At 49.0% G+C, this 21,883-nt stretch overlaps 9 protein-coding genes across 9 annotated transcripts; 4 read left to right on the top strand and 5 right to left on the bottom strand.

Annotated features, from left to right (window-relative positions):
* Window positions 1-2,500: 2,500 nt before the first annotated feature.
* N7537_001884 (Saf4/Yju2 family protein) lies at window positions 2,501-3,700 on the top strand (the record flags this gene model as incomplete). The annotated part of the gene is made up of 3 exons (XM_056892942.1): window positions 2,501-2,513; window positions 2,572-2,581; window positions 2,635-3,700. 3 exons carry the CDS (start codon window positions 2,501-2,503, stop codon window positions 3,698-3,700), a joined length of 1,089 nt encoding a protein of 362 aa, XP_056757937.1.
* A 432-nt stretch (window positions 3,701-4,132) lies between these two features.
* On the bottom strand, window positions 4,133-8,170 carry N7537_001883 (M protein repeat protein; the record flags this gene model as incomplete). The annotated part of the gene is made up of 3 exons (XM_056892941.1): window positions 4,133-4,283; window positions 4,337-4,407; window positions 4,523-8,170. 3 exons carry the CDS (start codon window positions 8,168-8,170, stop codon window positions 4,133-4,135), a joined length of 3,870 nt encoding a protein of 1,289 aa, XP_056757936.1.
* Window positions 8,171-8,479: 309 nt separating this feature from the next.
* N7537_001882 (uncharacterized protein) lies at window positions 8,480-9,075 on the bottom strand (the record flags this gene model as incomplete). Its single annotated transcript, XM_056892940.1, has 2 exons — window positions 8,480-8,736; window positions 9,024-9,075. The coding sequence occupies 2 exons, from the start codon at window positions 9,073-9,075 to the stop codon at window positions 8,480-8,482; spliced, it is 309 nt and encodes a 102-aa protein (XP_056757935.1).
* Window positions 9,076-9,350: 275 nt separating this feature from the next.
* N7537_001881 (uncharacterized protein) lies at window positions 9,351-11,110 on the bottom strand (the record flags this gene model as incomplete). Its single annotated transcript, XM_056892939.1, has 2 exons — window positions 9,351-9,466; window positions 9,529-11,110. 2 exons carry the CDS (start codon window positions 11,108-11,110, stop codon window positions 9,351-9,353), a joined length of 1,698 nt encoding a protein of 565 aa, XP_056757934.1.
* A 136-nt stretch (window positions 11,111-11,246) lies between these two features.
* On the top strand, window positions 11,247-12,820 carry N7537_001880 (Phosphotyrosyl phosphatase activator PTPA; the record flags this gene model as incomplete). Its single annotated transcript, XM_056892938.1, has 3 exons — window positions 11,247-11,866; window positions 11,931-12,282; window positions 12,335-12,820. The coding sequence occupies 3 exons, from the start codon at window positions 11,247-11,249 to the stop codon at window positions 12,818-12,820; spliced, it is 1,458 nt and encodes a 485-aa protein (XP_056757933.1).
* A 443-nt stretch (window positions 12,821-13,263) lies between these two features.
* On the top strand, window positions 13,264-15,111 carry zrfD (putative plasma membrane zinc ion transporter; the record flags this gene model as incomplete). Its single annotated transcript, XM_056892937.1, has 4 exons — window positions 13,264-13,516; window positions 13,568-14,641; window positions 14,702-14,801; window positions 14,853-15,111. The coding sequence occupies 4 exons, from the start codon at window positions 13,264-13,266 to the stop codon at window positions 15,109-15,111; spliced, it is 1,686 nt and encodes a 561-aa protein (XP_056757932.1).
* A 656-nt stretch (window positions 15,112-15,767) lies between these two features.
* N7537_001878 (uncharacterized protein) lies at window positions 15,768-16,289 on the bottom strand (the record flags this gene model as incomplete). The annotated part of the gene is made up of 1 exon (XM_056892936.1): window positions 15,768-16,289. The coding sequence occupies one exon, from the start codon at window positions 16,287-16,289 to the stop codon at window positions 15,768-15,770; it is 522 nt and encodes a 173-aa protein (XP_056757931.1).
* Window positions 16,290-16,501: 212 nt separating this feature from the next.
* On the top strand, window positions 16,502-17,505 carry N7537_001877 (HNH endonuclease signature motif containing protein; the record flags this gene model as incomplete). Its single annotated transcript, XM_056892935.1, has 3 exons — window positions 16,502-16,736; window positions 16,798-17,135; window positions 17,197-17,505. 3 exons carry the CDS (start codon window positions 16,502-16,504, stop codon window positions 17,503-17,505), a joined length of 882 nt encoding a protein of 293 aa, XP_056757930.1.
* Window positions 17,506-18,031: 526 nt separating this feature from the next.
* Window positions 18,032-21,576, bottom strand: N7537_001876 (putative DNA damage repair protein Mus42; the record flags this gene model as incomplete). The annotated part of the gene is made up of 2 exons (XM_056892934.1): window positions 18,032-21,471; window positions 21,522-21,576. The coding sequence occupies 2 exons, from the start codon at window positions 21,574-21,576 to the stop codon at window positions 18,032-18,034; spliced, it is 3,495 nt and encodes a 1,164-aa protein (XP_056757929.1).
* Window positions 21,577-21,883: the final 307 nt, after the last annotated feature.

Genomic DNA, 21,883 nt, shown 5'->3' with positions numbered 1-21,883 from the left:
ATCTATCGATTCCATCGAATCCATCGATTCCATCGAATCTAGTACCCCGAGAAACTATCCCATCGTCGCTAGATCCGATTTCCGTGATACCGTCGATCGAAACTAGGGGGGTAGAAGGACTAGATAAAGAAACTAAGATAGAGCGTCAACTATAGCAAGAAATAGCGTACTCGCCGACCCCAGAACCATCCTAGCGAGAGATAATATCCAGATTAATATCATCCTAAGCAAGTTTAGATCGAGCACTAAGAGATATAGTAGGTGATATCGATATATCAAATATCATCACCGGTACCAGATCTAGGAAACCAAGGTTAGATCTAGATTATACTATATACCTATCTCTTAACGAATAGATTAAGCCACTAAGCTTACTATATACATTCACTATAGGCATAAATAAGCGGTTTAATACTAAGCTATATCGAGATAACCTACCACCGCCGCCAGAGACCTAGAATCAATTAAAGACCCATCGATTCGCCGAGTAGTTTAAAACAGCGGCTATATTCGAGGTTAAGATATTAAGGAAAAAGGAGACGTTCTCCTAGATTCCAATTCCGAACGAGCGAGATATATAGGTACTACTACTAAAGTAGATATTTATATACAAATTCGATACCAATAGTATACTAGAGAAGTTCAAAGTAAGAATCTATATTCGTAGAGATCTTTAATAGTTGTCTATAGAGGAAAAGAGAGCCGTAATACTAGCTATTAAGATAGCGAGGGCTATCTTTATACTAGTAGCTACATTCGATCTAGATATAATATAGAGAGATATAGTCACTATATTTCTAAACTTAGTACTATAAAGTAAGGTATATATAAAGTACCCTCTAGGATTCGAAGTATTAAATTAATACTAGCTACTCTATAGAGCGCTATACGGATTACGTATATCACTAAGACTATAGTAGTAAGAAGTAACCAAGGTACTAGTAAAACTAGGCCTTACCCTAGTGCCGGAAGATCTATATATCTTTATTACTACCGGTATTATCGTCTTCTTTTATATCGACGATATTATTATTATAAATTATCTAGATCCTTACTACGTAGAGTAAGTAGCTTAGCTAGATAGAGAGATCAAGAAGTAATAGGAATTACGTAAACTAGATATAAGCTGGTTCTTAAATATACGAATTCTTAGAGATAGGGAATAAAAGAAGCTTTAGTTATACTAGGATAGCTATATTAAGAGTATAGCAGCAAAGTATAATTTGATCACTATAAGGAAAGTGGGATCCCTACTAGCTATCGATCAATTGATTCCGTACGATAGAGTAGTATCACCGAGTCAGATTCATAGTTTCTAGGCCAAGGTTAGATCTACTTAGTATACTACTACTATCACCCGGCCGGATACTACAAAAGCTATAGCTAAATTAGCTAAGTTCCTAACTAACCCCGGTCCTAAGCATATTAATACTATCGACCGAGTTATATAATACCTATACGAAACCAGGTACTAGGCCATCGAGTATAGTACTAGAAGTTAAGATGAAAATAACCCTAGTCTCTAGCTAGCTACAAAATTAATTGAATTTATAAGCGATATATCGTTTAGAGATAATAAGGATAGGAAAAGCTCCGAGGGTTACATTTATAAGCTATATAGGGGCCCTATAGATTGGAAAGTAACTAAGTAGAAGACGGTGACCACGTCGACCATAGAGGTAGAGCTACTAGCTCTAGCCGAGGTAGGCAAAACTATATAGTAGTAGCGTCGAGTCCTCTCTATATTAGGCTTCTAACCTAACCACCCACTATCTATCATATATAACAACCAGCAAACCGTCGATTTGTTAACAAAGGAAGGGGCGGCGATATATACGAAGCTCCGACATATTGACATTAATCGTTGCTAGATAAGACAGGAGGTTAGCGAGGGTCGAGTCAATGTTGACTAGGTTCCAACTACGGCTATGCCAGCAGATGGCCTTACGAAAGCGCTTCCGAGACAGAAGCAGCATCTCTTTAGAGAGCTGATTAGGATGAGAGAGATCAGTCATCTGATCCGAGAAACAGAGGCTGCTTGAAGAGAGTGCAGAAATGAAGGAATTGACAGCTCTTAAAGCCAGGAAATGCAGGCTTTAAGAACTGGGGGGTATGTCGAATACCAAGTCCGAATATATGGTAGAAACCAGGTAATATACCGGAAACATCATGTGACATTGGGTACCAGGCATACCATACAAAAGTGCATATTACAGTTAGTCATCATGGTCCGCACAGATTGTTGAAATAGCGGGTTCTGTCATTTTAGTTAGTTAGAGTTGTCAACATTGGTCATTTATACCATACATTGTTCGTACACCAGCTTTCCGTCAGGACCCGCTAAAGAGCAATGATGAGTCAGCAGCCTTAATCCCGCGCGGGCGAATCTAGGTATACCTCAGCTAGTTCCGCCGGACACTTCGCTTCTACACCACTATCAACTCGGACTGGCTGTCGTCAATAGTCACCAAACTGGGGATACCCGCCCAATTCGCCCAAGATGCAGGGCTTTAGTAAGTCCAAATCCCAAAAGAACATGCGAAACGGGCCAACTAACATGCAATTCAATAGATATGGGACGGTTAGCAAAAGATTCCAAACCTCCACATAACCCGCGACTAACGTATTTAATAGGTATGTCCCGCCAGATCAAGAAGGTATAGCAACCGGAAACCAAATCGCGGGGAAGCACGCGCTCGGCGCGCGCGCGCGCCACCTCCACACAACAGGTGCACTCATCGTGCGCTTCGAGATGCCCTTCGCCACATGGTGCACGAACTGCAAACCACACCCAACCATAATCGGTCAAGGCGTGCGCTTCAACGCAGAGAAGAAAAAAGTAGGCAACTACTACTCGACTCCGATCTACAGCTTCCGCATGAAACACACCGTCTGCGGCGGAACCATCGAAATCAAAACCGATCCCCAGAACACAGCTTACGTTGTCACCGAAGGAGGACGGAAACGCGATACGGGTGAAGACAAAGAGCTACAGCCTGGCGAAATTGCTATCAAGCCGTTTGCGCGAGAGATCGACCCCGCGGAGAAGGATCCGTTTTCGAAGATTGAGGGGAAGGTAGAGGATAAGAATCGGGCGAAGACCGAGGCAGCTCGCATTCTTGAGCTGCAAGAACGACAGAAACGCGATTGGGAGGATCCGTATGAGAAGTCTAAGCAGCTACGGAAGAAGTTTCGGCAAGAGAGGAAGGGACTTGAGAAGGCGAAGGCCAAGGGCGATGCTCTTAAGGACAAAATGAGTCTTGGGATTGAGCTCTTGGATGAGACGGAGGGGGATCGACAGAAAGCCAGTATGGTGGAGTTTGGCGAGGACCCGGCTACTGTTACCTCGCATGCTTCCCGTGTGACTCGTCTTCGGCCTATGTTCGAGCAGCGGACGGAAACTCCTACACGAAAGACGCCTTCTTGGATGCGGACTAGGAAGAATGATCTGATTGCGAGTCGGAAAGCTGCTTTCCGCCATGAGCTGGTTGGGAATACTCGTGCTCTTATCGATCCGTTCTTGCAGGGTGCAACTGACCCGAGTACATGGAAACGTCACGTCAAGAAGAAAACCGTCGCCTCCTCGAAAGCCGTTACCTCTTCGACTCCATCTGTCCGTGACGATGCCAGTGGCACAGAACTCGATTCCTCTGCTGTGGCACCAAAACCAGCACTCGTCGGCTACTCCGACTCGGAGTGATTTCGAATCCACCTTTATGAACTATTTTGCGATATGGGGAGAGGCGTTCTTTGAGCTTTATTCTTTTATGTATGAGATACCCACTTTGTTCTAAACTTTCGATCATATCATTACGTTTGAATTATCTGTCCCGGCATGCTTGTGTCGGGCATCAACCCACTTGTACATATCTCGCTACTTGAAAACCGGCCAATCTGACCATGGTAGTAATGTAAAACGGATAGTGCAAGGTTCAACTCAAACAAGTTGCATGTGTAAGATAAAGATATTGAAACAAGAATAGTGGGAAAACCCCGACATAGTAAGACAGGGTATCCTGCGTAGTTATTACATACAGTAGAATCACAAGAGCAGAGGAAACAGGATTCAACAAAAGAAAGTCATGCTGCATCACGACTAAGAGCTCAAAGGGGCGCCAAATCCACGCGATACTCAGCGTTTACTGAAAAATGAGACTGTTGCTGCGCGGGTGCGAGTAGGTTCTGGCTCGGGGGCTGGTGGGACTTCCGAATTGGGTGTGGTCGAGGCGCTGAGAGACTCGGAAGATGCTTGCCGGGAGAGTTCGGCAAGTTTGCCAATGAGTCTAGAAGAGATCAGGATAATGCTTTGATTAACACGAGCACATATTTGACTGACCTGTGATGCTCGCTGTACCAATCGTCATTGGCTGTGCGGATGTGCTTAAGCTGTTCCTGGATGCTTGCCATCTATGGAATGCATTAGTCTCTGTATACACTAATATAGTCTTCATAATCATGTGAATGGGTGGAATGCGGGAAGATCTGATGAGTAGGAAGACTTCTTCAATCGGGGATCTCCCACCGTTCCCTCAATGGATGGGCCTAGGTCCTCACCTTCCGTTGTGGCTGGACCCCCATCTTCAGCGTTCTCGCTACCCTCATCGGCTGTCGCCCACCGGCTAGCCTCCAAGCCCGAAGAGCTGCTCTTCTCACCACTGTCCGCCTTCAGAACTGCGAGCTCAGTCTCGAGTTCGCGGACCCGTCGCCGGCTGGCAGAGATGTCGGAATCAACATCGCCAAGCTGGTTGAGGAGACCCATGTTCTTATCAATCTGATCGTTCAGATCACGTTCGCCAGCTTCAAGCTTCTCGGACAAGGTCTTGTTTTGGTTCTTGCAGTCAACGAGCGAGTCGGAGATGGCGGCGTTATCAGCCTTGACCTTGAGAAGTTGATCACGGGATTCAGAGAGCTGCTTCATAATCGACTCAAGGTGCGACTTCTGGCTGTCTGAGTCCTTGGCAAGCTTTTCAAATTCACCAACCTGGGCGACGGCGGCTTGGTACTTCTCTCCAAGTGCAGCATGATCAGCCTGGATCTTGGCGAGCTCAGCTGAGTAACGACCCTCGATTTCCTTCGAAGCAGTGGTGGCAGATTCCTGCACCGCAAGGTGAGCCTTCTCAGAGTCAGCAAGCTTGGCCTGCAGGTCAGCAACTGTGGCCTTCAAGTCATCCAAAGCGGAGGTGTCTTGGGCAGCAGCCTTGGCCTGCGACAACTGCTCGTTGACACTAACTAGAGCTGCATCGTGGGCCTTCTGAAGGTCATCGATCTTGGTCTTGTTAGAAGCTTCGAGCTCCTCCCTGAGGCCAGACAGCTTGGACTCGTGCATGGTTAGAAGCTGCTCGATTGCCTTTCCGTGCTCGGCATCGATCTCAGCAGCCTTGGAGGTTTGAGCAGCCTCAATCTCAGCCTGCAGCTTAGCTTTGGTCTCTTCGAAGCCCTGCTGGAGTTCAGCAATTGCCTTGCTGTGCTCAACATTGACGTCAGCAGCCTTGGAGGTTTGGGCAGCCTCGATCTCGGCCTGCAGCTTGGCTTGAGTCTCTTCGAAGCCCTTTTGCAGTTCGGCAATTTGCTGCTCGTGAAGCTCGGTACCAGCTTTGCTAGAACTCTGCAAAGCGGAAAGCTCGGCTTGCAACTTCGCCTGAGTCTCTTCGAATTGAGTTTGAAGTTCGGTGGTCTCCTTTTCGCGACCTTCGGTATGGGTAGCAATCTCACGAGCGTGGTTTTCGAGTACCGCATTCAATTCGGCCTCAAGTGACTGAACCCGGGTGGTGTGGGTAGACTCCAATTCCTTGTGTGTGGCAAGCAACTCATCGTGCCTCGTCTGAAGATCAGTGAGTGCGCTGACATTGGAGCCCGATGCCTCCTTGGCCCGCTCCAATTCGGATGCGAGCTGAGCAGCATGCTCAGCCTTCAACTCTTCCAGAGCTTGTGCGTGCTTTTCAGACACACCAGCAGCCTCCAAGGTATGTTGCTCGAGAAGGAATACAGCTTCCGCAGCCTTGTCCTCCAGAGCCTTCATTTTGTTGTCCTTCTGTACACCCTCTTGCTTGGAGTGGTTTTCAACGTCCCGTAGAGTGCGGTGGATAGCTTCGGCTTCGGCTTGCTTGCTCTGCATCTCTTCGAGGAGCGCGTTGATTTTACCAGTGCCAGTGGTCAGCTGTGATTCCAGCGACTCACACTTCTGTCGAAGAGCGTCAATCTCCTGGATGGCAAGGTCTTGTGCAGAGGCGTTGCCCTCATCCAGTGCACGGCGGGATTCGCCGAGGGCATTCTCGGAAGCCTCCAGCTTCTCTTGCAACATTTTGAGTTCTGATTCATGCGTGATCTTAAGCTCGGCAACGGCATCTTCTTGTCCCTTCTGGGCAGTAGCCTTGGATGCCTCGAGGGCATCACGGAGTTCCTGGAGTTGCGTGGTGTGTTCTGCGCCGCTCGATTCCGCCGCCGCCATGGCAGCAGTGAGCTTCTCCGCGTGGGAAGCGGAAATATCAGTGATAGCGGTTTCATGTTCGGCCTTGAGGCTTGCGATAGCAACCTCATGGGCAGTCTCCAACTCCTCGAGCTTTGACGATAATTCAGTGGCCGCAGTGTCGCGTGCCTCCTGGAGCTCAGTTTGAATCTTCTCAAGGGCCTGCTTAAGCTCGGCAATTTCTTGATCCTTCTCAGCAATCAAAGTAGTCTGCTCAGAGCTTTCTTGGGTAACAGATTCCGCTACAGCAAGCTTCGCCTCGAGGAAAGCTACTTGCTCTTGAAGACCAGTGATACTCTCCTGAGCAGACTCCTCCGCAGCACGGACCTCCTGCTCCTTGAGCGTATTCAGCTTCACAATCTCCGTGTTAAGGTTCTCCATGACCTGGTCACGGCCCTTCATTTCTTGGTTGAAGTGTTCGAGGTCCAGAGCTTTCTCTTCCTCCAGGCTAAGCTTCTGGAACTCGATTTCCTTCTTCAGGGCAATGATCTGCTCCTCAAAGTGGGTAGCTGCAGACTTATGCTCTGCCAGCTCTTTCTCGATGGCCTCAAGCTGAGTCTGATGTGTTGACTTGAGCTCGTCAAGAAGGGAAACTGTCTTGTCATCCCCTTCCGCAGCAGCGGATTGTCTAGCTTCCTCCAGCTCCTTTTGCGAACTCTCCTCCAGCTCTTTCCGTTGGGACTCCACTTCGTCTAGTCGTGCTTGCAGGGCCTGAAGCTCCCCGGCATGGGCCGATGTCAACCTCCCAATCTCTGCGGTGTGATCAGCACGAATAGCCTCAGTTGCACCAGAATCACCCAAGGGCTCTCCGGCCGAGACAGAAAGCTGACTGAGCTTCTCGTTGACAGTCTCCAATTCAGTCTTCAAACTAGCGACGGTCTCCTCGCTCTCTGTGAGCTTAGTCTGAAGGGCCTGCAGCTTCTCGGAATCACCAGTTCGCGAAATTGAGCCAGGAAGCGTGCTCAGTCGCTTCTTGGGGTCAGTCGTGGTGGCAGATCTAACGGTGCTTGTAGTCGAAGTTGGCCGAGCAGTAGCAGGTCTAGTAGTGGAGGTGGAAGTGGCAGTCCGGCTTGCAGGTGTCGTCGACGAAGTCAATCTGCCCACGGGCTTGCTCGTCGAGGCCGCAGTGCGCGTAGTTGTAGCGGTGGGCTTCCTCTCAGCGGTGGTACCAGCAACACTCGATCTACGATCAATGGAAGAGGTGGGTTTGAGAGGAGCGCGGGTGGAGGTGGTACCGGCCATGGACATGCGCTTCGCGGTACCAGAGATTCCCCGCCGCTCATCTCCTGAGCTCGCCACAGACCGAGGCTTCTCGTCTGCAGAGCTGCTGACTGACATGCGAGATCGGTGGGACGAGACGGTCGAGGTGCTCAGCGGCTTCCGGGTGGTTGTCGTGGTCGGGGGACGAGTGGGAGGTTTGTTCAGCGTGCCGGTGGTCGTTCGGGTTGTACCAGTCGTGGGTTTCGATGCAGAGGACGAGGTGGGCCGTTTGGTGGTAGCTGTTCCAGATACAGGACGCTTCGCGGCGGCAGGGCTGGCCTTACCCGGAGAGGCCGCGGGGCTTTCCTTGGATACCTCGGGGCTGGGTTTGACAAACTCTTCGCCTCCGGAGACGACGGTCGACTCTATCGGGGTAGCTGGGGGCTCATTTTCGTCGACCTCCACAGGAGCAGGGGCAACGACCGTGTCGTCATTTGACGACATATCGGTAGATTGTTCGGAATTAAAGTATTAAAGAGGGCAAGCTTCGTGGTAAGGTTCAGTTGGTGTATACCAGTGAGCTGTCTGCAAAATTCGTTGTGAGTTGTCAGCTCTGGTTGAGTAAATTCAGAACCCCTAAACATATGATTGCCCAACCGGTTCGCTGTCAACCTCAGATCCGAGCAGAATTCATGCAACTCCAATGACCTCGTCAGAAGCTTGTAGCGTTCTAGGTACAAGTATAAAATCTCATTGTCCCAGTCGTTCAAGGTATGCCCCCTGTGCCCGCAGAACTGGAAGCCATTGTATAGCTCAAACGAAGCTCCCGTCTATAAACAAACACGCAGAAAAGAGAAGAATGTACTCACGCGCCGCACAACCGTTCCAATGTGAATTCTTCACGGTTACTCGAAAACTGATATCCAGACCAGGGGAAGTCCAGACCACAAAAAAAGAAAAGCAAATAAACCGACAAAAGCAAACGGTGTCAAGATGCTTTGGGGAAGAAAAGGGGAAAGCGGGAAAAAGAGAAAGCGGTGTCAATTTAGGAGGGGGGGATCGCCGCTGCTCTATACTTTGGACACTTTCTGGACACATCCCCCCTAATGGGTCGTGCATCCGGGGTATCTCCTTACATTTGATCTTACTGTCTTTCTAAAATGAATACAATAACTATATGTTTAAAATCAGTATTATATGTTGTATGTTGATTATTTGCTTTGCTTGATATTCATCCATTCCCCTAAAGCCCTGGCAACCCTTCTCCGTATCACCTTACTAGTACCCAATATGTCTCAGAAACAGAATCAGGAGCTCAAAGACGAACTATCTAATATAACCAACCTGGGTATCTCACCATATCGCAATCGAACTTTTGCTAAAATATCTGCACTACTTTTCCCAGGCATACATATGTACATGTAGTCAGGCTTCAGCCGAGGTATAGTGTGTTGATAGTTGACCATGGATATTCAACACAATACCCGTGGTTCGCGAACCCCACATGGACATTCCACCTGGGCAGATATACCCGTGGACATTCCAAGGGCTTTAGCCGGAAGTATGAAAGATTCAAATATGGTTTGGTCTCTATGAACTTCAGTCTCGCCAAGGGGTATTTGAAATCAAGTCTACGCAATGTGCTACCAATATCCCACCTAATCCTGTCTCTCCCTCAATTAAATTATGGATCATCCAATCCGAGTTTGACGGCCTGGCCCCGGATATCATGTAGGATGCGCTGGGAGAGTTGACCGCCGATTGTATTGTCACATTTGATATCGATGTATCGATCTTCTCCTGTTGAAACCGTCAGAATAGCAAATAGCATGATAAATGAAAAAAAAAAAAAAAGGTCTTACCCTCATATGATTGCAAGCCAGCACGGAGTGCAATCTTCTCTGCATGGGTCCACCGTCCACAAGAGATATGGCTCTCGACCTCTTCCAACTCAAATTGCCTGTACGCTAGAGGGCGTTGGGGGATGCGATGAGGTGTCTCACGTAGCCGGCCGTCGTTTAATGCGTCCTTGAGAGTCTTCACGTGTCGCATCACCATTTTAGAACGAGCCATCACGCCCCTACTAATATCATAATGCATCTGGGCGAGAGAAGATATCCTATCACAGGATCCCCAAAGCAAATCCAAGATAGTGCGGAACTGTCGCGCTCCCCGATCATTCATAGTTTTGTAGGACTTGAATCCGTGTATGATCAGGTCAATCAGTCGGGGAACAATATGGGCTTCGAGCTGATTGACCAGGTGTGCACCATCCTCTTCATCCTCTGGGGCTTCTGTGTAAATGATCCACTGGTTCTCTTTAAAGACGCTGTTGGCGATAATGCTGCACTGGTTTTTCAAGGAAGAAGCTGAGGCAGGATCCTTGGTCATTGTTTCAAACAGACCTCGTAGCCGCTCAATGAGCTTTATGATACCCCTGAAATGGTCTTTTACAGAGGGATCAGCGTGGGTCTTTAGAGCTTTCCTTGTTTTGCGCATTGCTTCCCAGGTGTCCTTGAAGCCAGATTCTTTGGTGGCCTCGGTCAGCCACGTGAAGATATCGGGGTGAGTGCTTCGATGGTCCTGATTCGGGCGGGGGGGTGGCTCAATATTTGGTGTCTCTGGTACTTCCTGGAGCTGCGAGGAGATATTTTGAGATTCTCGAGCATTTGCTGACACACGACTTATATGTGCGCCATCCCTTTGGTTTCTTGGTACACCCTCGAGGATTTGCACCTCGAAAGTGTCTGCATTTGCGATCTGCTGGGTGGGTGTTGAGTGACTTTGGTCTCCAGTTGAAGAATGATCATCTGCCTCTTCTTCATCCTCATCTTCGGATTCGTCTGCAGATGCATCATCTTGTGTGTCTCTAGCTTCCTCTCCAGCTTCATTATCTGTCCCCTTTTCGCCTTCATATCTGGATCCGTCTCCAGGTTCATCGTCTTGTGTATTTGTAGCTTTGTATCCAACCTGATCATCAGCTTGGCCCTCATCTTCGGCTGGGAACAGATCGACTGGTTCGGGAAACGGATCATATTCAGCTTGGCGCTGGATCTCATCTTGGTTATCATTCAATTCTTCCTCCCCATTATCACCGGGTGCATCTTGAATTGATTCAGACTCGCTATCGCCTGACCCGGAATCGTCGTTGCTAGGCCCGTTGTCTTCATTGTCGGAAACATTGGGAGGTGACTCCGGTCGCGCAAATCTAGGCACTGTACGGTTTCTCAAACTCAACCGGTTTGTATTTTTTGGTTCGGTTTGAGGCGTCTTTCGAAATTTTGTCGGGGAAGGGGAGACGGGAATATCAAAGACATCGCCATGGGTGGTGCGGCGCCTTTTGGGGTCCTGTATGTTCGCGGTATCGCGCCCGGGCGCATTGATATTATTCAAGAGCCCAAGACTGTAGTCGGTGGATCTTTTGTTCGACTTTTTTGGCGACATCTTCAAAAACGCGTGGGGAAGTCAAAAGTAGGCAGAGACGCGGTAAGGGAAGAGCTCTGGTGGAGCCGCAGATAACATCCCGCTTCCCCCTCCAACCTTCTTTCTCTCTCACTCCAACCTCAAGATTTTCTCAAGCATGGCTAACCCGGTTATTCGTATGTTGTCCACTGTGGACTCTACACCGCACCCCTTTATCAAACCCAGCAAAAAGATCCACGAGTTGCAAGATGTATCGACGTTCCTGGCCTCCAAAGCCTATACTGATATCATGACGTGGATACTACAACTCAACCGATCTATGTTTCCACTGAAGGTGGCCGATGGCACTATACAAACTTGGACTCTCAATAGCGATGCGATACAATACTCCTCTCCAGTCCGACAATTGCAGCGACTTCTCTCGAAACTCGAAGATATCATACAGGAAGTCCCACCAGATACCGGTCCGCGGAGGTTTGGAAATATAAGCTTTCGAAGATGGTCTGAAGTGGTCGAAAGTCGCGCGTCCGACCTGCTGAAGGAATGCCTGCCGGCCGATCTATTGGATAGGAGATCGTCGGGTGAAGGCACAACGGCAGAGACGGAGTTGAAATCATATTTCTTGGGCAGCTGGGGAAGTGGCCAACGATTGGACTATGGTACTGGTCATGAACTGAGCTTCCTAGCCTTCCTGGGTGGAATATGGAAGCTGAATGGATTCCCCAACGCCGGCCCAGGGGTGGAGGAACGAGCTATCGTGGTCGGTGTGATCCATCCGTGCGTCCACCAAGAATCTACCACACCGGATATGCTTCGTCCCTTACTGACTGTTGTCACCTAGATACATGGAACTTATCAGACTACTCATTAAGACATACAACCTTGAGCCTGCTGGCTCCCACGGCGTCTGGGGACTAGATGATCATTCCTTCGCCCCTTATATCTTTGGATCTGCACAGCTATCGCCTGCAATCAATGATACTGACCTAACTCCCGAAGAAGGCTCACTGCCTAATGCACCTGACCCGGGCGGGGTCGCCAATGCAAAAGTTGTTGAAAGGGAACGCCAAACTAATCTATATTTCTCCGCTATCGGATTCATTTATGATGTGAAGAGAGGCCCGTTCTGGGAGCACAGCCCCATGTTGTTCGATATTTCTGGCATTCGAGCCGGCTGGGGCAAGATCAATAAGGTTCGCAGTCTTTATAGTTTGTGGAGACGTTCGCGCTGACAGATCACACCAGGGAATGATTAAGATGTACAACGCAGAAGTTCTCTCAAAATTCCCCGTGGTACAGCACTTCCCTTTCGGATCCCTATTCAGCTGGGACCGTGATCCAAATGCGCCTCTGTCCCCTTCCACGGTTCATTCCACATCTGGTCCGCAGGCACGCCCCGTTGTGCCGGATTCTGGTCACCCTTCTGTTGCCACTACCCGTCCTATGCCTGCAGGTGGCACCCAGGCTCCCTGGGCTAAACCCGGGGCAAACACGCAGGCTGTCCCCCCGATGGCCTCGACAGCAGCCCCGTGGGCTGGGGTGAGAAGAGAGGGGGTCTCAAACTCGATGCCTAGCGGTACAACCAGAGTTCCCTCTACTCTTCCGGGTAGTTCAAGGATGCCTCCAGGTCCCATAGTACCGACCAGAGCACCTTGGTCTACTCAGCCTCAGCCTTCGCCTTCACAGAATGGAAACGCCGATGTGCATACCAAGGCTCCCTGGGCAAAATGATCATGAAAAATAATACGAATACCAATGTACAATGTTGAGGTCTTGTAACAACTAGTTCCTGTAACAATGTATAGACACCCATCAACCCGCAGTTGACTCCTATGTGCTGTTTCTCCTCCCAGTGCAGTAGTGATGTGCTCTGGGGACCACCTGGGCACTTTGTCTAAGAATATATCTTACTCAGTAACCTCGGTTCCACATCAGACTTCTCATTGCCTCCGAGATTCGTGGCTCGGCCAATACCGGACCGAATGGGTTGTCTGAACGAATCACAGCGATAGTTGATAGCCCACTGCCAAGGAAAATCGGGCCGGAGTCCGCCCACTGCCAAGCCCTCGGGATCGGTGCTGCCTTGGGTTTGTTCAGCGAGGTGATTATAATTTTCACCTGTTACACTGAGTCCAGATAGTTACATTAAAAGTACAGTTTAAAATTGCGGCATCATGAATTGCCCATCTCGGACTGACGACCCCTTGCTGCACGATGGGTGGAATCAAAACCCGCGCTTCCTTTCTCCGGACCTAACCACCCGCCAAGACCTCAATGGCATCTCAAACACCCGCGAGAACAAAGACGATGAGTCTGGTCCAGGCACTTTGCGGGGAAGCTCCAATTGGAAGTGCATTCCTCCGCTAGAGGAAAAAGATGCCGGGAATCACCCTGGCATGGGGTGCGAGGCGTCCCTGACAATGTCAGGTATGAACAGCAAGCTTATATTCAAGTGTTAATCTTCTAACGAGTGAACAGGACGCCTCGCTCCCCAAAATACTAAAGTTGGAATCGGTCACAAAGGGCTGAACCCAAGTAACAATGTTTTCCTATCATCTCAGAGTATCAAGGCTTGGGCATTGTGGCTCCTCTCCGTGCTTCTTGTCTCGGCAGTCATCTCCTTCGGCAGTCTGAAGCAGTATTTCACATCTAAACAACCAATCATACTGGAAGTACCTGTTGTACAGCAGTATACAGAGCCAGTCAGACGATCAAGTTGTGCCCAGGGAGGTACCCGCGGTGCATACGACCTACCGCTACACGTTGCGGCCCTCTTCATCATCCTAGCCACTTCAAGCATTGCGTGCGCATTCCCCATCCTCGCAACTCGATTCCCACGAATGCACATTCCACCCGCGTTCCTTTTTTTCGTCACCCATTTTGGAACTGGCGTCCTCATCGCCACAGCATTTGTGCATCTCCTTCCGACGGCGTTTACTTCGTTGGGAGACCCATGTCTCTCTAATTTCTGGACAAAGGACTACCCAGCCATGCCGGGCGCCATTGCCTTGGGTGGTATATTTCTCGTTACGGTCATCGAAATGGTATTCAGTCCAGCCCAGAAAATCTGCCGTGGGGGAAACCAGGTCCCAGCCGAAAGGCTAGCTTCCTGCCCTGCGGTTGCGCGGACAGGTCCAACTCGGACCTTTGATGTTCCTGGATATCCCGAGCACACTAGAGGGCCGAGCTCGCACTCCGCTGGAATGGATGGCCGATCTCATTTACGAGATATGGGTCCGCTAATTGGAAGGTCTGCGAGCATAAGTCGAGCTATAAATCGCATGGGCGAAGACGCTGAAGATATAGTTCGAGTTGCATCTGCGTCTGATGTTCGAACTCATCACGAGAAGGATAACGGGGCTATCCAGGCAGATGTGGAGCGTCATGATGATACCTTCGCCTTGACCCCTGAGCAGAAGCAGAAGAAAGAGGCCATGCAGGTCTACCTTCTTGAGATGGGCATTCTTTTCCACAGCGTGTTCATTGGCATGTCACTCAGTGTGTCGGTTGGCAATGAATTCGTGATTCTGCTGATTGCCATTGTATTCCATCGTGAGTTTTCCATATTCATCTGGTTGGTAGGAGCAGTGCATTTAACTAAATCAATGACAGAAACATTCGAAGGCCTGGCGCTTGGATCCCGCATCGCCTCACTTCCCTGGTCCGAAAAGCAAATCCAGCCCTGGATCATGTCCCTTGCGTACGGATGCACGTAAGTTAATTCCCTACTCACTCCGGACTAAGTGGTTCTAATAAGATCTAGAACCCCAATCGGGCAGGCTATTGGTCTCGCAACCCATACACTCTATAGTCCCGACTCGGAGGTTGGTCTGCTCGTTGTCGGTGTCATGAATGCCATATCAGCTGGACTTCTGATTTTTGCCTCGCTTGTGGAGTTGATGTCGGAGGACTTTCTCAGTGACGAGAGCTGGCGCATTCTCCGTGGGAAGAGGAGGGTTTATGCATGCATCCTGGTATTTTTGGGTGCTTTCTGCATGAGCATCGTCGGTGCCTGGGCCTAAACGCCCCAGGATGCACCTAGGTCGATGCTCTGGAATATTTGGTCTGTCACAAACTAGACAGTCGAATTCCTCCGTCAGTGGAATCGCCACTGGCCTTACTTTCGGGTGTAAGCCTGTATAAGAATGTTGGTTGGGGACGTTATTATAGTTGGCTTTCCAGTGTATATAGCAAAAATATAGATACCGGCAGAGGGGGGTTGGTTGTAACTCCCAGTGTCAAGTTCGTGAGAATGCCATGAGTGTATTGCATCTCCTCGAGACTAGTGTAATAGAAGAGAAACTAAAGCAATTTGATTGTTCTATGATGTTATAATATCCTACTGGATCCTAGGTAGGGCTAGTCCACTGCTATACCCCGAGACAAGCCGAGAGAAGAGAGTCTGATAGTGAAGGCTTAATATAGAAAAGGAGCAAAAAAAAGTAATCCTTCCCAACTACTCCTGGTGAGGATCGAAATCCTGGCCAGTTTCGCCATTGCATAAGCTTCCCAATGCGGTATCACCCGGAGTCATTGTTCCATCTAGCAATCAGATGACCTCATGTCTCTCACCCACTCGACCACCCAGGGAGGATTTTGATAGACTACTTTGACCTCGAGTCAAGTAGACCATCTGGGAATCATTGGAACAAGATATTCATTAGCTACCATTCACCATTTACCACCCACCCCACCGGGCCCTGTTCTCTCGTTCATATTCTTCATCGTTGTAGCCATCCCATTCGTTACGCAGATCACTGGCTGTCCGAACAGTACTATCAATCCGTTGTCCTCGGAAATAGAGATCTCCAAAGCAGCTGATCATCCCAACAATGTCGCCATCGCCCCAAAACTCGATCCAACCTTCCTGGTCATCTTCAAAACTCATCTCACCCTCATCAGTCTCCCGCCCACGCCACTTAAACGGAATTCTGTCAAAGGAGGGCCTCATAGGTCGTTCTGGCATCCACAGTACACCCTCAAACATCCCGAACTCGTATGTCCCCCAAATCTCCTTTCCGTTGACGCGGAGGGATAAGGTGATTCCGTCAGATGGCATAGCGAGTGGCCATTCGTCTTCAATATCGGAGGAACGAACTTTGTACGTCCCATTGAGTAGACCCAGGGTGTGTTTCAGGGTTCGGGATGGAGATGGTGGGTCTGAGTATGCCTCGAACTCGCTAGCATAGTCAATATCCATCTGGTCACCTAAAGCAGCATAAGGATGTTCTTTGCTCTGCTCAAGTAAGTCAATTACGTACCCTTTACGTTTGTGAAAGAGGGAGAAGATATGGTCACGTGATTAGACAGTAGTTCAAGGCGGTTTAGTTTTGCATTGGGGTCTCCACTCTTCCACGTTTTTACCCCAGTCACTGCAGCACTGCGGTCAACTACTCTCCACTTCCCGCCAAGATGTCTCGCTCTGGTAGGCGGAATGTGAACTTTTATGACGGCTCAACGGGTGCTCATCTCGGGGGTGTCCGACAAAATGGATCCATCACAAACGCCAATTTTTTCCACATGCTGATGGATATCTTACTCGTCGTCCATGGAATAATTTCAATCCGCTTTAGAGGGACCGGGCAACCGATGCCAATGAACACTGATCGCTTAGCAGAAGGAGACTACGATATCTTTTGCCCTCGGGGTGAGTTTTTGTTTTGGGAAGACAATAATGAAATAATGAGGAACCAGGCTAACTTAATTAGGCGATATCAAACTGACCGAAGAGAATTGCGTGCGACGAGTTCACTCCCGTAGCCGAAGTAGCGGGGAAAACTCCTTTCGGGATTCTGTACGGGCGCGAGATGGAAAATGCGTGTTGACTGGAGTAGTCAACAACGTTGCAAGTTTGGATGAGTGGACCGGCTTTGAAGCGGCACACATCTTCCCTATGGAGCGCCAGGGACTTTGGCGCCGGTGTAAGTTCGACCGTTTTATTACGCGTCCCGGGCGACAGCCAATCAACTCAGTACAGAACGGCTTATTAGTCGCGGCAACGATGCATAGGCTATTTGATAGCTTTCTCGTTTCCGTTAATCCCGATGTAAGTAAATTAACTACTATGCCTTAGGTAAGTGATGAATCGTTTGCTAATCTATGTTTAGGATTGCTACAAGATCACGGATTTTGGTGGCAATAACTGGAAGGCCGATGGTCGAGTACTGGAGATCGTGTGCCGAGATGCGAACAATCCCGACCGTGTCGCAGATGAAATGCTTCGTTGGCATTTCCGCCAGTCTGTGCTTGCCAATATGAAGGGGGCTGGTGAGCCCATCTTCGAGCACGATTTCCCCCCCGGCACTGATATGGTGAAAGAAATCCTCCAAGGCCCAATTCCGGCTCAGCGCATGGAACTGGAGCTGTTTTCTCGGTTACAAGGAATCCCGCAAGAGGACGACGATGAATCCGTCTAATAAGTTACTTCAAGCTTCCCCACCATGGCATCCTCCACGCGCGGCGGTGCCTAGGCATGATAGACCACCTTCGGTTCTCCCGTGATGTCCTTCTTTACCCTTACTCCTCATGTCTTCATGTCTGCCACATCGTTCTTGATTGCGAAAGCGATAACTTCTTGGCGGATTGCCTTTTTATGCTTTATCTTCTTTTCGACGGTCTTCTTAGATACCTCTTTACTTGATTGCCCCGTTTTCTTTTTTTTTTTTTTTTTTACCGGGATGATATTTATGAGCTATGCTTCGAATATCAACGTACTAATTTTAGATTGATCTAACGCCTCCCACGTAGTAACCATACAACGTTTAACACAAGCCTAATCCTTATCCGATCTCCCTATATTTAACATACCTAGAAACATACAAAAGAGTTACCGCTTTGATATACACCTAGACGAATTCAATTGGGTTGAGATTGAGCGAGTGCGCGGGCCAATCTTTGATATATATACTAAACTCAACGATGTTATTAAAATTTGGGTATCATTTACAAAAAGTCCACTGGAGGGAGCCCCCTCTGTTCCAGAGCCACCTGGACACTATACTGCAAGGTCTCTATAGCCTCTTCCCAGCTTAGAGTTCCCTCGGGCCGGGACCCTTGTGGCTCTTTAGACCCCTGCTGCGAATGATCACCCACCAACCACATCAACCAGCGCACCACTGAAACAGCTTTGTCCACATCCTTCTCTTGCAATGTCACACTGGACAGATATCTACATAACGAAGTAACGTCATCATCATATGGACCGCCAGCCGCAAAGACTTCATGCCATGATCCAATAGCATCTCGCAGATCTGGTAATTGGGACAGGCGCTGTGATGTAAAGACTGGACGCTTGGGGAGAGGGGGTAGAGGTAGAAACTTTTCTACGGCAATTGGTGCAGGAGTAGCTTCCTGTGCCCGAGATGGAGGTCTTTGCGCAGGTTCAGTGGCTCGCGAGCGCTGTTGCATGCGAGAGCGGTTTTGTTCTTCAAGGAGTTCTTGTCTGATATCTTCAGGTAAAGCAGCAAGAAATTCGGCTGTAGCTTCGGCTGGCTCTTCGATATTAGGTGACGCTTGTCTAGACAAGCCCTCTTCATTAATACTAGCAGATACGGCCTCTGGGCGTGGAAGAACGAACCCAAAGCTTGATTGGTTCAGTGGCTTGGGCTTAGGCTTGTTGACGATCGTTGCTGACTTAGGTGGGCGGCCACGCCTCCTTTTGGGGGGTGAGACCGGCCGTCTCAGCTTGAGAGAACTAGATGTTGATGGGCGTGACTCTGGTACTGCCGGCGCGAGCGGCGGCGCAGCGTTAGTGACTGGGTAGTTATAATATCCCAATATTTCTTGGCGGACATCTTCAGGCAATGCCGCCAATGCATCTGGGTCCAGCTGGGACTGCGGGGGGAGGTCTGCTTGGGTAGGCTGTCGTGATTCACGTGGGAGAGGACAAGGAGACCCAGAGCGATAATTCTGTCGAGGCTTTGCTTGTGCAACAAGCCTTGACCTGATATCCGTGGGTAACTCAGCAAGGACTTTGGGATCTGTTTGAGTGGGCATAATAAACTGGGACCCCGAAATGTTGAGTGGCTTGTGGGCACTATCGCTGAGAACTGGATCTGCTTGAATACGAACAGAGTCATCTTTCTGCGGACTCTCCAACTCGTCAGGGTCTGCATCCGGAATGATTTTCTTGCGAGGTGGAGACTTGTGGAAGTTGAGTTGTCGCTGGCTGCTCTCGGGGCCGGAAGGGCCAGATTTGATCAATTCAAGTTTAGTCATTTGCACACCCAGACCTCTCAAGTCTCCAGGTGAAAAGTTAAAGCTTCTCAACATCGATATTGCTTCTTTCCCAATGACTTCTGGTACATTAGTCGCAACACCAAGAGCGACGCTTTTGTTGAATGTATCACACTTTCCATGGCCGAGATGCTTAACCGGTTCCAGTGGAGCGTCCATCGATCGACGCATGACCTTTAGGGTGAGCTGTTTCCCTTTCACCAAATTTTCCATCAGTCTTCGATTCAGCTCCTCGCACAGAGAACGCACAAAGTCATCTGCTTGGTCCTGATTGACAAATCGAATCCCCCAGTTGACCTCGGCAGAAACTGATTTCCTTATGGTTTGATCGCCAACTTCTGTTCGGTCAATTCCGCGAGCGTACTCCCACAATTTAATTCCAGTTTTGGGTCCCAGACCAGATATCAGTCTCTCCTTCGGGAGATCTCTGATATCTTTGACAAACTTCACACTCAGCTCTTCGAGTTTAATTGCCAGGCTATTGCCCACTCCAGGGAGATCACGAACAGCGAGATCTCCAATAAAGTCCAGAACAGCATCTGGCTTTAATTGAAACTGCCCAGCAGGTTTGGCTTTTCTGAGAGACAGTTTTGCGAGCAGAATGTTGTTGCCAATTCCGACAGAGACTGCGCATCCGGTCTTCTCTTTGATTGAATCGCGTAAACCTTGGGCAATTTCGTCCGCTTTAGCCTGCTCGCGATAAATTGATCCTTCTGATATAACCTTTCCATCTGAGCCGCCAGCTTCCACGCATAAATTTGTGACGTCAATCAGGGCCTCGTCGATGCTGACACTCTGCACAGTACCACCAATAGCAAGTATCGAGGTGTAGAACTTGCGACTCGCATCTTCATAAGCAGGAAAATCATAAGACAGGACTTTGAGTTCGGGGCATAATTGCAAAGCACCTTTCATCCACATCCCATTCTTAACACCTCGAGCACGTGCAGGATAATTACAACTAGCAATCTCGGAGCCTGACCCAGTGCCATGGGCGATAGCAACCGGCTTGTCTTGGAGCTCGGGGTGATTTAGAACTGAGACAGCTGCAAAGAATGAGTCGAAGTCCACATGTAGAATGTACCGTCTAGATCCAGGTACAGGTTTCTTTTTCGATGTTTGAGACTGTGCATTTTCCTTCGTTGCAGCCTGCAGTTGGGCTTTCAGATCCGCCTTCCAGGTTGACAGATGATGGAGGCGAGACTCTCTATAATACTGCTGCAGGAATTCCGGGTTGACAACAGAGGACTTCTGCACCTTTGGGTCAGAAAGGAGCTGTGCGTTGTATTCTTCAGAAGTCAACCCAGGCTTTGTTGCACTTATTTGGGCAAGAGGCGAGGTTGATACGAGGTCAACCATTGGATCTGGCGAAGTGGGCACTTGATCGGAATTGGAAGCTTGATGTGGCATTGTGGATCGGGCTATATCACTGGCTGGTGTCTCATCTTGATGCCGAGGGTCATGAGCTTCCTCCTCTGTCTCAATAGTGAAGCTAGGGAAGTCTCCATAGTCCGACTGGGATGGCTGGCTCAACATAGTTGGTGTGACCATCTGTGAGGCGTTGGACTGGGTAGACGGGGTCACAGGCTTTGATGAAGAGTCAAGACCCTCTTCGGTTTTGCTCATATCTCGGAGCTGAGAGCTATACCAGCTGGCCCTTGATTGGTCTTTGTAACCTGGGCGAGGGCTATTCGTCTGGCTGGTAAACCGGCCATCATCAAACTTGAGCACCCTCTGTGCTTGACCTTCGTCTACTATTCTAAAGTCATCCCATGGTAGCAGACGTCCTGCTTTGATACTGTCTGTCACCCACGTAGGTTTCACTATACGGTAGCGGCGGAACTCTTCACGCTTCTTGGGTGTCAGAGCACTGGCAATTATATGAGTGGCGGCAGTCTTGCCATCCAGATATTGAAGGAATCCACCCCCATGGCTGACAATCAGACGGTGCAGATCTTGCAAGGAAGGTTGGGTGTACCCATTGACATGGGCAACTACACCACTGAATATTGGCGGGCAATCGCCAGCTGATGCTCGAATTTCAGCGTCAAGATTCTGTAGTTTCATTTTTTTCCGGCGCATGTAATCCCCAAACCCGCCGAAGCTGGAGGCCTCATATTCCTCTCCTCCTTCATCCTTGAAGTCATCTAGACATAGTCAGATCAAGACCAAAGACTGATATTTGGACTGAACGTACGATTTTCAATGCGTTTGCGCACTGCGCTAGAGTTTATCTCATGACGGGAGCCCATTTTGGGCTACAACGACCATCATGACCGATAAGAGAGTATAAAGACAAAAAGAGAGGCGGCGTTACCCTTTCACACGAAGCTCGGTAATCATCACGTGTATCCAAGCTTTCAGAAAGCGGTCACTAAGGGCAATACATCAGCGGTGAATGATTCATTGATCTTATTGATCGATTTTTTTTTTCTCCAATTTTTTGCCGCATCTGTTGCTTGGTAGCATCTTTTCTTTTCTTCTGTTTTCTTTCCTTCATCCACATCTGTTTCCACGTGGTTCATTCTCTTTTTGAACTTAATCATTTTTCATTCCCCT

The sequence above is a fragment of the Penicillium hordei genome, assembly GCF_028827395.1.
Source record: "Penicillium hordei strain IBT 12815 chromosome Unknown utg000001l_segment0_segment0, whole genome shotgun sequence".
In the NCBI taxonomy this organism is placed as follows: domain Eukaryota; kingdom Fungi; phylum Ascomycota; class Eurotiomycetes; order Eurotiales; family Aspergillaceae; genus Penicillium; species Penicillium hordei.
This window is presented reverse-complemented; position numbering and strand designations above follow the sequence as displayed.